General features: G+C 39.9%; 1 protein-coding gene across 1 annotated transcript in view; it reads right to left on the bottom strand.

The window, feature by feature from the left end:
• Positions 1 to 7,482: 7,482 nt before the first annotated feature.
• Positions 7,483 to 14,906, bottom strand: part of LOC118821010 — a 43,570-nt gene continuing 36,146 nt past the window's right edge. The window contains exons 7-10 of the mRNA XM_036589419.1: positions 9,448 to 9,771; positions 9,237 to 9,374; positions 8,880 to 9,050; positions 7,483 to 8,761 (exon numbers count right to left, since the gene is read on the bottom strand). Of these exons, the coding sequence (XP_036445312.1) occupies positions 8,541 to 8,761; positions 8,880 to 9,050; positions 9,237 to 9,374; positions 9,448 to 9,771 (854 nt within the window). The 3' untranslated portion in view covers positions 7,483 to 8,540. The remainder of the gene's footprint in view (positions 8,762 to 8,879; positions 9,051 to 9,236; positions 9,375 to 9,447; positions 9,772 to 14,906) is intronic.

The raw sequence follows: 14,906 nt of genomic DNA, 5'->3' as shown, positions 1-14,906 counted from the left end.
CTTTAGCAAGCACACAGGCACGAGTTAGTGCTACCAGTTCTGCCTGTTGTGCAGAATAATGATCCGGCAATCTGCCGCTAGCTATTTCTTCATACTGTGTTGTGACAGCCCACCCTGTGCATCGTCCCTCATCAAGGATGCGGGAAGAGCCGTCTGTGAATAACACAACATCAGCATTTGGCAAAGGTGTTTCAACATACATGCTTTGCACCACACTAGACACCAGAGTTTCACAGTCATGTCACTGAAACAATCCTGCCATTTAAGAGCAAAGCGGAAACTGAGTATGGACATTTAACAGTAAGAATCTGATACAAAACAATTGGAGCAACAGCAAAAAAAGACAGATAAGTTACCTGGATTGCTCTCAGGCAAGGTGACATTCCTAGTGCTACTGTGTCTATTTTAGCAGTGTAAGAAAACACAAGCCTCTCTCTCTCCATGATTTTGGGTTAAACAGACACAAATCCTAGTGATTCTGAAACATACAGGGTGAATGGTAGTTCCAAGTTCACTAAGCCTAGTGCCTTGCATAGAACAGTTTTAAGGGAATGGAAAGCTCGTAACTGATCATCACTTAGCTGAAACTCAGGCTTCTGATTTTCTGTTTCAGTTAGATTGTATAGTGGTTAAACAGATTTTCGCATAAACCTCAGTTCAAGGCTGTCAATAATTGCACAACCCCAGAAAAGATTGCAGCTCTGCTAACATATCAAGTAATAAAATAGCACACACTGTGGCACAACAGTCAGGTAAAATTGACTTCTGAGCCTGTAAAACCAGCTGTCCTAAATCCTGAACAGAGGATTGATTTAATCTTGGCCTTTTAAAAAGAGGCTTTGTGTCCTACCGAATGTAGGTAATCTAACAAAGCTAGCAAGTCATGTTCATGTTCCTCTGCATTTGAGGAAGCTATCAAAATAATACCTGACAATGTTGCATTATTAATTTCATACTGCTTAGTATTCAGACAAGGAAAACCCAGTCAGGTTGACATGTTCAACCTTTAGTAAGCCACAATCTGCAAGAGATTTGGACCACTTCAGGCGTAAAAAATAAAACTAATACCTTGCCTCATAAGCTGATTGATGACACCTAATGCCACCAAGACAACACAGGACAACCATAAAAACTTGCATAGACCCCAGTACAGGCCAGAGGTCAGCGCTACTTTGGGCTTCTAACCACAGCTTCAGTTGTATCTGAAACTCAACCCTGAGCTTTCCAGGAAGTTAGTCCCAGTCACTGTATCAAACTTATTTTGAAGCATCAAACTTTTCCTTATGTTTATACTTCCACAGGCCTATTTTGCCTTGGAGGTCGCATGCATTAAAACATGTTCTGCGAGTTTGCCAGAATGACAAATTTAGCTTCTCATCTAGGGACCATATTTTATCTGAATGAACAGGCACTTTCTTTTGATAGTATTTGTCCAAACTAGATGAGTCTATATGTTTATATAACTGTTAATCCGCTCTGGTAGCCTTCTCTCCTACCATGGGCTTATGGGAACACTACCGCGGTCTTCCCCTCTGTTCTGTCAACGAGAGGAGGATATCCTACTGGTTTCAGGGTTTGCTTCGAAATGGGCACTCACCTACAGCATAGAGATGAGATGTCCAATCCGGGTCACAGCACCACTTAAGGAATCCAAACCCTCTTGATTCCAAACCAGGGGACTCGATCTGTTGTCTGGATAAGTGAAGTTTATTCGTTGCGTGCACAGGTTCCAGACACCCAGCCAGCCCGTAAGACAGTGGACTGACACAGTTTTATATCTGGACTGATGCCAAGATTAGACCCAGCTTATACAGGACAAGTAACAAGTGTGACAAACATGACCATATAAGGAGAAACACAAAATAGGCAGCCTAAAATACAACTTCAGCACACACACACAACACAGCACATTTCACAACAATAACTTCCTTTACGTCACAGGTGTGAAACAACCACAGAGGTTCAAATGTCATTTGTTTTTTTTTTTTGTTTATAGAGTTAAAATGACAGCAATTGGAAAGAATAAATGTGAAATAAACAAAGTCTTTTTAAGGAGGTAGAATGATGCAGAAAAAATGCAGATGTAAACGTATTATTACAGTGCATGCGAGGCTTCTGTACTAGCTGTGTTTTGTATTGTTTATTTTGTGGGTGGAGTCAGTCGTATGAAACGAAAGCACAGAGTAATGTGTCTTCGAATGGAGCATAGAGTAGCAGCATTTGTTTACACCAGTAAGTACATCCACTTTCATATTGAATTGCCAAATTATTAGTATTACTGTTATTTTATTGTTATAATTGTCATTGGCATCTGTTTTTGTTCTGATTATTGGTATGATACTGAGGATAGTTTGTGTTTGTTAAGTGCAATTTAAGCTCTTTTTGGCTTGTTAAACTATTACGCTCAAACTTACACACACTCCCACCAGGTGTGAAATTGAGAAGATGTGCCAAAGAAAAAATGAATGAATAACAAAACTGTTGGGGAAATTTGCATCCGGCCATTTTATGATCAGATTTGACCGCAGCTTTGATAAACAGGGGTCAGTGTGTCTAGGAGACGTATTATGATCCAATCACGCAAACCTTCGGAAGCATGAAGTGTTTTAACCTAGAACTTCCAAAAAATGTTCATGCAAACCACCGTTAGTTTAGCGCTAACAAACTACTTGAATTTCATAGGGATGCTAACAGAAGCTGTCATTATCTTAGACGTTTTTCCCTCATGTTTGAACCGAGTCTTGACACTGATGGCCCTAATCGAAGGCCGAGCTCTAATAGTCACGGTTCTCCACTGGGCAGCAATAATGATGGATGGATGGACAGATGGGATGGATGGATGCATGGATGGATAGGTAGATAGACAGATAGATGCATGGATGGATGGACGGATGGACGGACAGACGGACAGACAGACGGATGGACTGACGGATAGATGGATAGGTAGATAGATGCATGGATGGATGGATGGATGGAAGAAAAAATAAATTCCAGAGACACATATTGATCACTTTAGGCCTACAATCTGCAGCCTTTGCTCACTTGAACATTAAACCCTAAGGCTGGCTGTACTGACAGGCACATTGTGGTCAGTGTGATGCAACAGCAGTGCTGACGATGTGTAAAGTTGTGTAGGCTCAGTCTTAGATGGCTTCCTGCTTCCTGTGTAGTGCGGAAGTAAGATAGAAAGAAAGATAAAACTAAGGACATAGTTTAAACTCGTACAAAATGCAGCAGCATGTATCCTAACAAAAACAGAGAGATCAGATCACTCCTGTTCTGACAGAGCTGCACTGGCTGCCTGGATCTTTCAGGATAGATTTTAAAGTTCTGCTACTAGTTTTTAAGGCTCTAAATGACCTTGAAGCTCCTGAATGTGTGTCTGTTTATGATCTTAGATCTGCAGATACTGACCTTCTGCAAACTCCTTCAGTAAAATACAGGAAACGTGGAGAGACTCAGTTATTCTGCTTCTAAACTGTGGAGCTCAGTTCACCTTTTATTAGACAGTCAAGCTCAGTTCACACTTTTAATAAAGTCTCTTTAACTTTTAATTTAATTTTAGTTAAAGTTGAATTTAAACTCTCTTTGGTTTGATTTGTCATTTTTATATGATTTTAAATTAGTGGTCATAATTTCTTGTGTTAAGGTTAAGCTTTTTTAGCTGACACTGGCATGAAAAGTAATGTTTAAATAAAGAGTATTATTATTATTATTATTATTATTATTATTAAGTAGTATTAAATTAAGAAGGAGAATGAGATAGCTTAGAGGTTTCTGCATTAACCCTTGTGTGGTGCTGATGTGTTTGAAATATGTCTCTCCAAGCTGATCCTGAGTCAGACAATGTAATGACAGTGCAAGCTGTGAAAGAGGTCAACATGCGCGATGCAAATTGGGCAGGGGATGATGTCTGGATAGTGACACTCTGGTACTTTTGTTCCCTGAAAGTTCCCACAATGCACCATAAAACTCGTGAGCGTTAACTGTTCACTAGGGTCGTGTGATACTGATATAAAATGTGTTGTTCGATAAAGCTGTCTGATCACGATGATATAGGAAGCGTTATTATTAATATAGTGCACCTAGTTTTGGCCGTGTACAGAAATCTAACTAAGCTCTCCTTTACACGAACAGCAAAATCATAAAAGCACTGTTTACTGTTGTGCAAAATAAAAGAAATGAAATACTGACAGCCACCGCGACCCAGAAGGATAAGCGGTTTAGGTGATGTATGTATGTATGTAAATACTGACAGCTGCTCACTTCAGAACTGCAAGCACTTTTTTGTGCACTGCAGGGCTGAGAAACAGTCAGTATTACCTCAACAGCTTTTCTATAAAGGCTACAAAAGGAAATAATTATGTATTTATTTTTTATGTAGGCACACAAGAACTATACAATACATATTTTATTTGTTTGTTTTTGCTTAATTATTAAATATTGTCACTGTTCAACAAAACAAGTATCTCCAAAATGGTAACTTTACAGAAAAGCGCAAAAACCTTCTATACTTTTAATGTAAGTCAGTGTGAAGATATTTTATTCCAAGTAGTTTTAGAGCATCACTGTTTATCCATTCATCATAAAATCTCCACAGGATGTAAAGGACAGTCACTGTTCAAATGATGTAGAAAAATAAAAATCGACAAAAATGGAGATACATGTTTGTCTTTGGACAGTGATGGTTTGTTTGTTGTGACAGTATCATTACTGCCTCACACACTTTACACGTCCTACTGGTTGTGAGCTCAGTGCTAATGTTTGATGTGTTTACAGGCATGTAGTTCAGGGTGTGTTTGAGCTGCTGTGTGTGTTTTGTAACTGGTTGTTTAGCCGAATGGTCAGTCTTTTTTGTTTTTTAGAGAGAGACGTCACAAATCCATTGGCTCTCTCTGCAGTGGATGGTGATGATAGCTTTCCCTACCCCACGGCTTTTCACCCTCTACTTATTTTACTTTACGTTAAGCTTAGTTTCAGCGCATGGAACCTAAAATAAATGCTGACGTGCTTTGGAACTTAAGCTCACTTCAGGGCATTAGAACTGGGTTTTTACCCTACAGCAGCTAGCTCTAACCTGGAACTTATAGAAAAATTAGATAATTATTTTTACACTGTTTTTAGATATCGCCCAGGCCTGGTCTCAAGATTATTACAAAGTGAATACCAATACACTACAACTCACATATTTGGTATCTGTCTATCTGCTAAAATTCAAGTGGAAGACAGTCATGTTATTAGGTAGGATTTTAACAATTAATGAAGCAATCTTTTTTTTTTTGTTTGTTTGTTTGTTATTTGTTTGTTTATTTTTTTCCCAAAACAATAAAATAGACATAACTGAACAGCAGCAAACTACGCAGCACCTTTCAGGGATTCCAAAATACTTTATTTTCAAAAGACAAAGTTTTATGAAATAAACATATAACCATAAAAATGATACAGCCACACATCATTTTATATATATATATATATATATATATATATATAAAACTTTATATGCACTGTTTAATGCAGACAGATTCAGTTCAAGTAACTAGCAAAGAGTGGTGTACATTCAGGTACCCACACTGGGTTAAATATTACTGTTAGCTGTAGCCTAAATATAGACATATGAAGGTTGTAACAGACAAGTAACATTATTTATGTTTTTATTTATTTATTTATTTTTTTATAAAGTGAAACTTTAATTGGATGAGATCTCAGAATATCAATTGGAGGAATCTGTTAGCATTAAAACTAGTCTTATGCAGGGTGCAACATGTATTCCTGAGATCCTTTTGTTGTGGGTTTCTTCCATAAAAGTGACTAATAGCTCCCCCTTGTGGAGAATCTACAGCCTTTAATTTGAATAACAGTCAGGATACTCTATCATTGCCAACTTGGGTTGCACAATATCCTCATTAAAAGCTATGTTTAATGAAATTGTTGGATATCGTTGTGATGATAAAGTAAGATGAAGTGTAAGAAGACATAAATTGTGATTACAATAGTGCAATAAAAAAACAGAAAAAATAACTCTGCTTTACACAAATACAAAAACACATTACCAAAGCCCCATTCGTTGTTGTACAAAGTGCATTAAAAATAATGTTAGAAAGTAATGAAATAGTACTGCTACTAATAATAATAATAATAATAATAATTTTACTTATATAGCACTTCTCATGCCGATGGCAGCTCAAAGTGCTTTACAGACAGGTGATAAAACTAGTAACTAGCAACTAGTAGTTGCTAACATCAAAAGTGCCTGCAACTTTTTGAGAACTGTAAAGCTGGTGAAACAGTCAGCATTACTTGAACAGCTTTTTTTATATAGATCTGCAAAAAGCAAAAGTGTATAATGTGAGGCAGATGCCTATTTGGAATATTTGTAATTGAAAGTGCTCATATCCTACATTTTTACATTTATCCTACATTTATATAATACAGTACACAGTATATACATTATTTGTACATTACACATTGTACATTCATCCTATTTTCTTAACTTTTATTTGAAATTCACATTGATTCTCACTGGTTCTCGAACTGGATAGATGAAGGAAAATGAGCTGATAACAGAAACATGAAACCATGAAATAAAACATTCTAGTTTTTCATTTACCTTTTCAGTTTATTTACAGTTTAATACCGTTATAAGTATTTGCTAGCTGTGCATGTTATTACATTGCAGTGTTTAATGCAGTAAGAAGCTTTTTATAAGTAGCCTTTGTTCAGTTAGTCCTATGTTTTGTTAGTACCAAGCATTAGCATTTAAGCTCTGGTTTAAATGTAGATATTGATGCTTCGAACAGACATTCAAAATAGCTTTCTTCAAGCCTTTCGTAGTCTCACCAGTCAAATATAGTTTAATATCAAACATAATTTATCACTATTGTTGATGCAGTCACCCTCCTATACTGACTTTCTGTGAAACACTATATACATAACAAAAAATAAGTTTACGAAAGTAAAACCTCATGTCTGGATTATAATTTAATTACTTATGATGCTACTTGTTAACTGAGGTTAAGTGTTCTTACTTGGTGTGGCCTACTGTAGTCCTGAATGAGTCCAGCACAGTTTGCTAGTTTCAGTACATCCTAACCTAGCAATGTCGTGACTGACCAGTTGTTACGTTTCAAGTAATGTATAGGAAACTAGCCAAAGCACGATAGGCTTAATCACATTTCAAGTAAGGTAGGTGTCGTTATCTGCTTTTTTTTTTTCCCCCCGATTTTCTCCCCAATTTAGTCGTCTCTAATTCCACCCGCTAGTTAGGACTCCCCCAATCACATGATACTACCAACACTAGGAGGGTGAAGGCTTCCTCCGAGACCTGTGAAGCACCACCGCATCTTTTCGCATTGCCGCTCATGCAACGTCATTGGACAGCTGAACGCGCTCGGAGGAAGGTGCCAAACCGCCGGATCTGTTATGTCAGCTACAGACGCCTGCACTGACTAGCATTGAATTGGGTGATGGGGGGAGACGGGGGGGACACCCTACCCACCCTGAGAGAGCGAGGCCAATTGTGCTCTCTTGGACTCCCTGCTACGGATGGCTGTAGCATCACCAGGGATCGAACTCGCGACCAGGGATCACTAAGTTCATTTTAATGGACAAAATAAACACTTAGCAGGGTTTGAAAACGAACACATACATATTAACACCATCTTTTACATTGAGTCTAAAACTGCTGTAACATTACTCATCAGATCCAGCGTTTAAAAATCAGGCTGACCAGTTGAGATCCATTCTCTCAGTAGCAGCAGAACAGATAACAAGTAATTAAGTATTTTTATTGTAGGCTCAGCAATTATACGGGGCCCCTGGAGGAGGGAGGGTTAAATGCATTGCTCAGGGGCCCAAACAGTGGTAATTTAGACCCATTTATTGAAACCACAGCCCAGTGATCAATCGTCCAGAGCTCTAACCACTAAGCCGCCACTGCCTCCAAATATCATTATGTTGTGTACCTCTGTGGGGGTGTATCCTAGTCTGTTCATGAGTCCAGTGTGTCTGCCTTTTACTTGCATTGCTTAAAAAAAACTTTAGTTTATAATCACTATTACAAGTTTATCATTTCTCTTCTGTTCTCCTCCCACATTCTTAGAGTGTCAGACTTTGTGTTAAAAAACATCCCAAAAAATCGTACTTGGTGAGAATAGGTCTTTGGCACCACACTTGCACACAGTATTGTGTGTTTAAATGTTCACACTAATAGGTTCACTTTAAATGTCTGTTCTGTTTGTCTGATGCTTTGAACTCAAAGAATCATCTTGAAATATTTCTCTGGTAGATGTCACTTTGTGGGCATGCTTTCTGTCACTGTTGGTACAAAGTATACAAGAATATTCAATTTGTGAGGACACAGAAGGTTTGTATATCGCTGCCATTTGTTACAGACAAATAAGGTTGTGTTGTATGAATATTTGAGAAGTATCATGCAAACAACCACTGAATTTTACAGACTGAGACTTGCTTATTTTTGTCCTGATGCAGTTGAGGTGAGTTTGAATTACAGTGACACACGTGAAATTGTTTAGTTTACCATACTAATCCGTGTTTGCATAAATTTGTTCCTCCTCATAGTCGTTGTCCACGGCCATTTTCTCTGCTTCTTCATCTATGTTGATGTAGTCCTCGTCAGACACATCTGAATCCTCTTTCTGGTTTGACCTCTGATCCTTTTTCTGGACAGTGACTTCTGTATTTTCATAATCGTCGTCATCGTCGTCATCATCATCCGTCTCATTCCCACATGTGGTTTTGGCACCTAAGGAATGATTGGCAAAATACTTTTACTGAAAAAATGAAAAAAAAAAGCCTAATTTGCATTTTTGAAATGATTTAATCCCTGAACTATTCTGCACAATTTATAAAAATGTGTTCACCTCCATAATCATTGGCCACTGCCTTATTCTTGACATCAACATCTACGTTAACATAGTCCTCATCAGAATCATCTGAATCTTCTTTCTGGTGAAAAACAGTTTCTGCATTTTCATAATCTTCATCATCCATCTCATTATTTCCTCCGGTAACCCCATATGTGTTTCTGGCACCTACAGAAGGATTGTGTGGGAAAAATTAACTGGTTAGCCAGATTTTATGGCAGTAAATGTCTCTGCACCACCATCTACACTGGATGTTATGCGAATACTAGTCAACAACAAAGAGCTTCAGTTTAGTTTTCAAAAGACATAATGAAAATACTGTAATTAGTTTAGTTCAGAACAGAAAGTGCTCACGAAGTCTATGATCCGTCTTCACAGCCGTCTGATGATCTTTTTGGTTTTTGCTTCTCTTTATGAAGAAAATGATGATTGGCACTAATATGAGTAACAGTCCTGCTGTCACTCCAGAAGCGATGAAGGGAACTGGTGACGCTGCAAAGGAAATCACCATCAAGACTTTCTTGCTTTAAACAGAGAACAAATCAAATAAGACTAGTTACTGTACCTTTCACAGTGACAGCCAAGAGTTCAGTGGTAGGAGAGTTAAAGGTGCGTGAAGACACGTTTACTTCATAAACACAGCTGTAGTTTCCCTGGTCGGCAAAATCTGCCTCAGGAATGAAGAAGGTAGTTGAGTGGTTAACAGCTGACTGAGTTCTGGTGATGTTGGATCCACTGAACTTCAGGTGGAAGGAGCCTCCTGGATATTGTGGTTGAATGGAGCAGATGATGGAGAAGCTGTAGTCCCTGGTCGCCTCTGACCCTTGAAGCCACCAGTGGGACCTTCCATCAGGAGCACTGAAGGAGATATGGGGCTGCAGCAAGTTCACTGGAAAACAAGAAGAACTCACATAGAGAGTTGCAGATGGATGGCCAAGATTTGATGGCCAAGAAAATATGATGCGTCTTATTCACAACTAAGAAAATAAGAGAACTGCTCTGTGGAGAACTGAAATCATGACTGGTCTGGTACTGGCAGTAGTAAGACTTCATGAATGTATTTGGATTGTGTTCTGATAAGATTTTAGCCACATGCATTTAAATGTGGTGGTCACGTGTCTCTGGTTAGGCTGGGCGTATACTACACGAGAAACGCTGATATCACACTGTGAGCTGGAGAAATATTTCATCAAACACTGGCAGCTGGCTTGAAATTGTAAAGAGAGTAACCTAAGGTCTAGATCCAGACATTATAAACCTGATAACGGCTCTTATCTGACTGTGTTTTACATGCAGCTCCTCTGGCTCTGCTTCGCTATTCAAGTGGTGTGCATGTGCATCTCTTTGCTTGTTTCTCTGCTCTCCTAGCTCTCTGATTGGCTGTTGTTTGAATCACTAACTGAGGACATGTCTGACCTCACACTACAGGACATTTGGAGTTGAAATGATCAAACATGTTTGATAAAATCGGAGGGCCTCCAATCACTTCAGAGTTTGATCAGAGGGCTAAAGATTCACTTCACCAGACCATCCACATTGTCAGTGGCCTGGAAAATTGCTTTAGGTTGTGAAAATTTGTCGCAAGGGACAAATTGGGGTTAAAATCGAGCAAAAAATTGTGTAGTGTAGACTTTAGTCAGACTGAAATCCAATTGCTGTGTGGGATGGAATATCTTAATATTTGAGACGAATGAAGTGACCAGGTGTAAATGGGGTCTAAATGACCCAGAGCACTATCATAGTAAAGGATCCACTTGTGAACTGGATTTCTACAGAGCAGGTGATGTTAACCTTCCCTCCCCAGAGCTGAAATCACAACTGGAGACTCTGGTCTGGTACTGGCAGTAGTTTGGTAAACTGAAGGTGACGGAGGTTCCGCTCTTGGTCTCTCTAAATGACCCAGAGTTCTGTATCAGAGTGAAGGATCCACCTGGGAACTGTGTTTCTACAGAGCAGGTGAAGCCAACCTTCTCTTCCCATGTGACCTTTTTGGTGGGACTGAGAGAGATGCTTGGAGTGGGTAGAGTTACCGGAAATTGATAATTGCCTTGAGATTTTCCTGGTTAGTCCAAATTATATCAATTAAATGACCTCTGAAATACCTAGTTTGATTTTTTTTTAAATAAATTTTAGAAAACAAAAGATTACAAAGTCTCATTAAAAACACAGAAGTACTGACTGAACATTAAAGTCTGACAAGCAACCTCCAATTCGCAGCTGGTTGGTTTATTATGGTACCACTTTGAAAACATATAGATTAGGGGTGCCAGTTTTGAAATGATTTGAAACAAGCTTCCAATTTCATTCTTCAAAAGAAGAGATAAGATCAGTTTTTTTAGTTTATTTTTCCCCTTGGCAAATGAAGGGGCAATGCTCAGATTTGAACCAATCTGACGTGTGTGCACACAGTTTGCTACCTTCTTAGTTTTTTGTGGAAGGTAGAGGCACATTAGCTCCTTGGTTTCTTTTTCACAAATCAATCCATTACATTAAGTGTGTTTATTACCTTTTTGGTAATCAAATCACATTCACTCCACCTTGGACGCATTATGATCTGATTACGATCGAATTGCTCAAACCACGTTTGGAGGTGGTCAAAGATGGAGCTTGACCACATTCAACACAAGTGTAAATGGAATGCATTTTCCATATATGCACATAGTTACGTACGCGGAAATGTGTCTGCTGAGAGCTGACTAGCAGGTGAGAGGATAAACAAGAAAACACAAGACATGGAAGGCTGGACTTCTCCCTAAAACAACTGTTATTTATCCCAGATGAGCACAGGAGGAACATTTTTAAATAGCTGCAGTATTAGCCGAGAATTGATGACAAAAAGTCCAAAAAGAATTAGTCTTACCTACAACAGAGAAACGAACAGAACTGCTCTGTGGAGAGCGGAAATCACGACTGGACACTCTGGTCTGGTACTGGCAGTAGTAAGACCCCGCATGAACAAAGTCCACTTTTGGTAAACTGAAGGTGACGGAGGTTCCACTCTTGGCCTCTCTAAACGACCCAGAGTTCTGTATCAGAGTGAAGGATCCACCTGTGAACTGGGTTTCTACAGTGCAGGTGATGTCAACCTTCTCTCCCCATGTGACCTCATTGATAGGGCTGAGAGAGATGCGTGGAGTGGGCAGAGTAACTGGAAAATGATGTTTTTTGGCATCAGTTTTTTAAAGGCTGTTTCAAATTATAAAAATTAAATGACCTCTAAAATGCGTAGTTTGACTTGTCAATGTTATATATTGGCAGTAATAGAAAACAGTAGATCAAGAAACCTCATTGAAAGTATTAAAAAAACACTAAACATTAAAGCCCAAGAAACACCCTCCCAACTCTCAACTGGTTCGTTTAGTATGGCACTAAATTGAAAATATATAGTTTGGGGTGCCAATTTTAAAGTAATTTTGAAACAAGCTTTTGATTCCATTTTTTGAAAGAAGTTTTTAATTTAATTTTTTTCCCTTTGTCAGATACAAGGGCTTTACTCAGATTTGAACCAGAAGAAGTGGAGGTGGGCAGTGCAGTGAGTTTGATACCTTCTGAGTTTTTTTGTAGAAGGTCCTGGCACACTAGCTCTTTGGTTTAATTTTCACAAATCAGTCCATCACATTAAGTCTGTTTACACCTCACATCAAATATTCGTTTTTGGGCCGATTGGCTTATGTTTAGATTTCATTCAATGGCATGTAAAGACAAATGTAAAAACACTCATTTGGACGTGGCACCGGCGTCAAGACCGTAAACAAAGACGGGGTAAGTGCAGAGGTCTGCGTGCTAAGCTAAGGCTAAACCCACACTGGCCAGCGCTACCTAGGATATTCCTCACCAATGTGCGGTCTCTGCTGAACAAGCAGGACGAATTAAAGATCTGAACTCTCGCACAGAAAAGGCTTATGGACTGCATTTTCATGTTTTTTTTTTTAGAAACTTGGCTAAGCAGCGATGTTTCTAATAATGTGTTGGAACTAGAGGGGCGTTATATCATATCAACAGCTCTGTGGACAGAGTGACAACTCACAAAAAAATAAAGACCTTCCCTTATCAGAAGCCCTGGATGAACAGAGAGTTTCGCCTTCTGCTCAAAGCAAGAGATGCTGCCTTTAGGTCTTGAGACCAGGTGGCTTACAGCTCAGCCAGAGCCAGCCTCAGAAGAGGTTTCACAAAGGCTAAACACTGTTACAAACAGCAGATTGAAGAGCACTTCAACTCCTCTAACCCCCGGCATATGTGGCAAGGCATAAAGTCAATTACTCACTTTAAACCAACCGGTACTGTGCCCCCTACCAACTGTGCCTCACTCTCTGATGAGCCCAACCACTTCTATGTTTGTTTCGACAGGGGAAATAAGGTGGTCTTCTCCAAAAACCATTTACCACCTGATGAGCAGCCACTTACGCTCTCCACTGCAGATGTCTGTCACACTTTGAGCAAGGTAAATGCATGAAAGGTAGCTGGCCCTGATGGAGCACCTGGTTGTGTGCTAAGAGCCTGTGCTAAGCAGCTGGCTGGGGTCTTCATGGACATTTTCAATCTGTCACTGGCCCAGGCAGTTGTCCCAACTAGCTTCAAGACCGCCACCATTGTGCCAGTGCCAGAGCATTTAGTGCTTCAGCTCTGAGTGCCGTCCGCCCTGTCGCACTCATGTCCATCATTTCCAAGTGCTTTGAAAGACTAGTTCTTTATCATTTGAAGCCCTGTCTGCCTGTTACACTGGACCCACACTAGTTTGCATACTGCTGCAAAAGGTCAATGGAGGACTCCATTTCTGCGGCTCTCCACACTGTACTGACCCACCTGGACTGTCAAAACTCATATGTCAGAATGTTGTTTATTGACTTCAGTTCAGCATTTAACACAGTGACCCTGAACACCGGCGTGCCACAAGGCTGTGTGCTGAGCCCTCTTCTGTACTCCCTGTTCACCCATGACTGTGTTCCTGTTCATGGCTCTAATTCCATAATCAAGTTCACGGATGATACCGCGGTGATAGGTCTGATCAGAGGTGACGATGAGACGGCATACAGGGATGAGGTGAGGCACCTGGCCGCATGGTGTGATGACAACAACCTGGCACTCAACACCCAGAAATCCAAGGAGATCATATTGGACTTCAGGAGACGTAGGAGCCAGGCACACTCCCCCATCTACATCAGCGAAGCTGTCTTCAAGTTTTTTGGTATACACATCTTGGATGATCTCACCTGGTCCCTAAACTCCTCCATCATGGTCAAAAAGGTGCAACAGCGTCTTTACTTCCTACAGAGTCTCATGAAAGCTCACCCGTGTCCCGGGGTACTGGTGAAGTTTGACCGTTGTACCATAGAGAGTATACTCACAAACTGCATCTTAGTGTGATACGGCAACTGCTCCGCGTCTGACCACAAAGCGCTCCGGCGGGTGGTGAGAACTGCCTAACGCATCACAAGTCCCCAGTTACTCTTCATTGAGAACATTTTCCATAAGTGCTGCTCATCCTAACCATGGACTTTTTACCCTCCTCCCATCTGGCAGGCGTTACAGAAGCCTCCGCTGCTTCACCACTAGGCTCAGGAAGAGCTTATTCCCTGAGGCTGTGACCCTGCTGAACTCCACACTGCCACTTGAACTGCATCTTTCCATTCACTGCACTGTTATTGTACAATCCCAATTCCAAAAAAGTTGGGATGCTGTGTAAAATGTAAATAAATGTAAATAAAAACAGAATGCAATGATTTGCAAATCTCCCATATTTTATGCACAATAGAACGTAGAACACATATCAGATATTGAAAGTGAGACATTTTACCATTTCATGAAAAATATTAATTCATTTAGAACTTGATGGCAGCAACACATCTCAAAAAGTTGGTACAGGGCTATGTCTGCCATTGTGTAGCATCCCCTCTTCTTTTAACAACAGCCTGTAAACAACTGGGAAGTGAGGAGATCAATTTCTGGGGTTTTGGGACAGGAATGTTGTCCCATTTTTGTCTGATGTGGGATTCTAGCTGCTCAACAGTCCTGGGTTTTCTTTGC

Source organism: Colossoma macropomum, unplaced genomic scaffold (genome assembly GCF_904425465.1).
Source record: "Colossoma macropomum unplaced genomic scaffold, Colossoma_macropomum, whole genome shotgun sequence".
In the NCBI taxonomy this organism is placed as follows: domain Eukaryota; kingdom Metazoa; phylum Chordata; class Actinopteri; order Characiformes; family Serrasalmidae; genus Colossoma; species Colossoma macropomum.
Note: the sequence above shows the minus strand (reverse complement) of the source record. Positions and strands in the feature narration are given on the sequence as shown.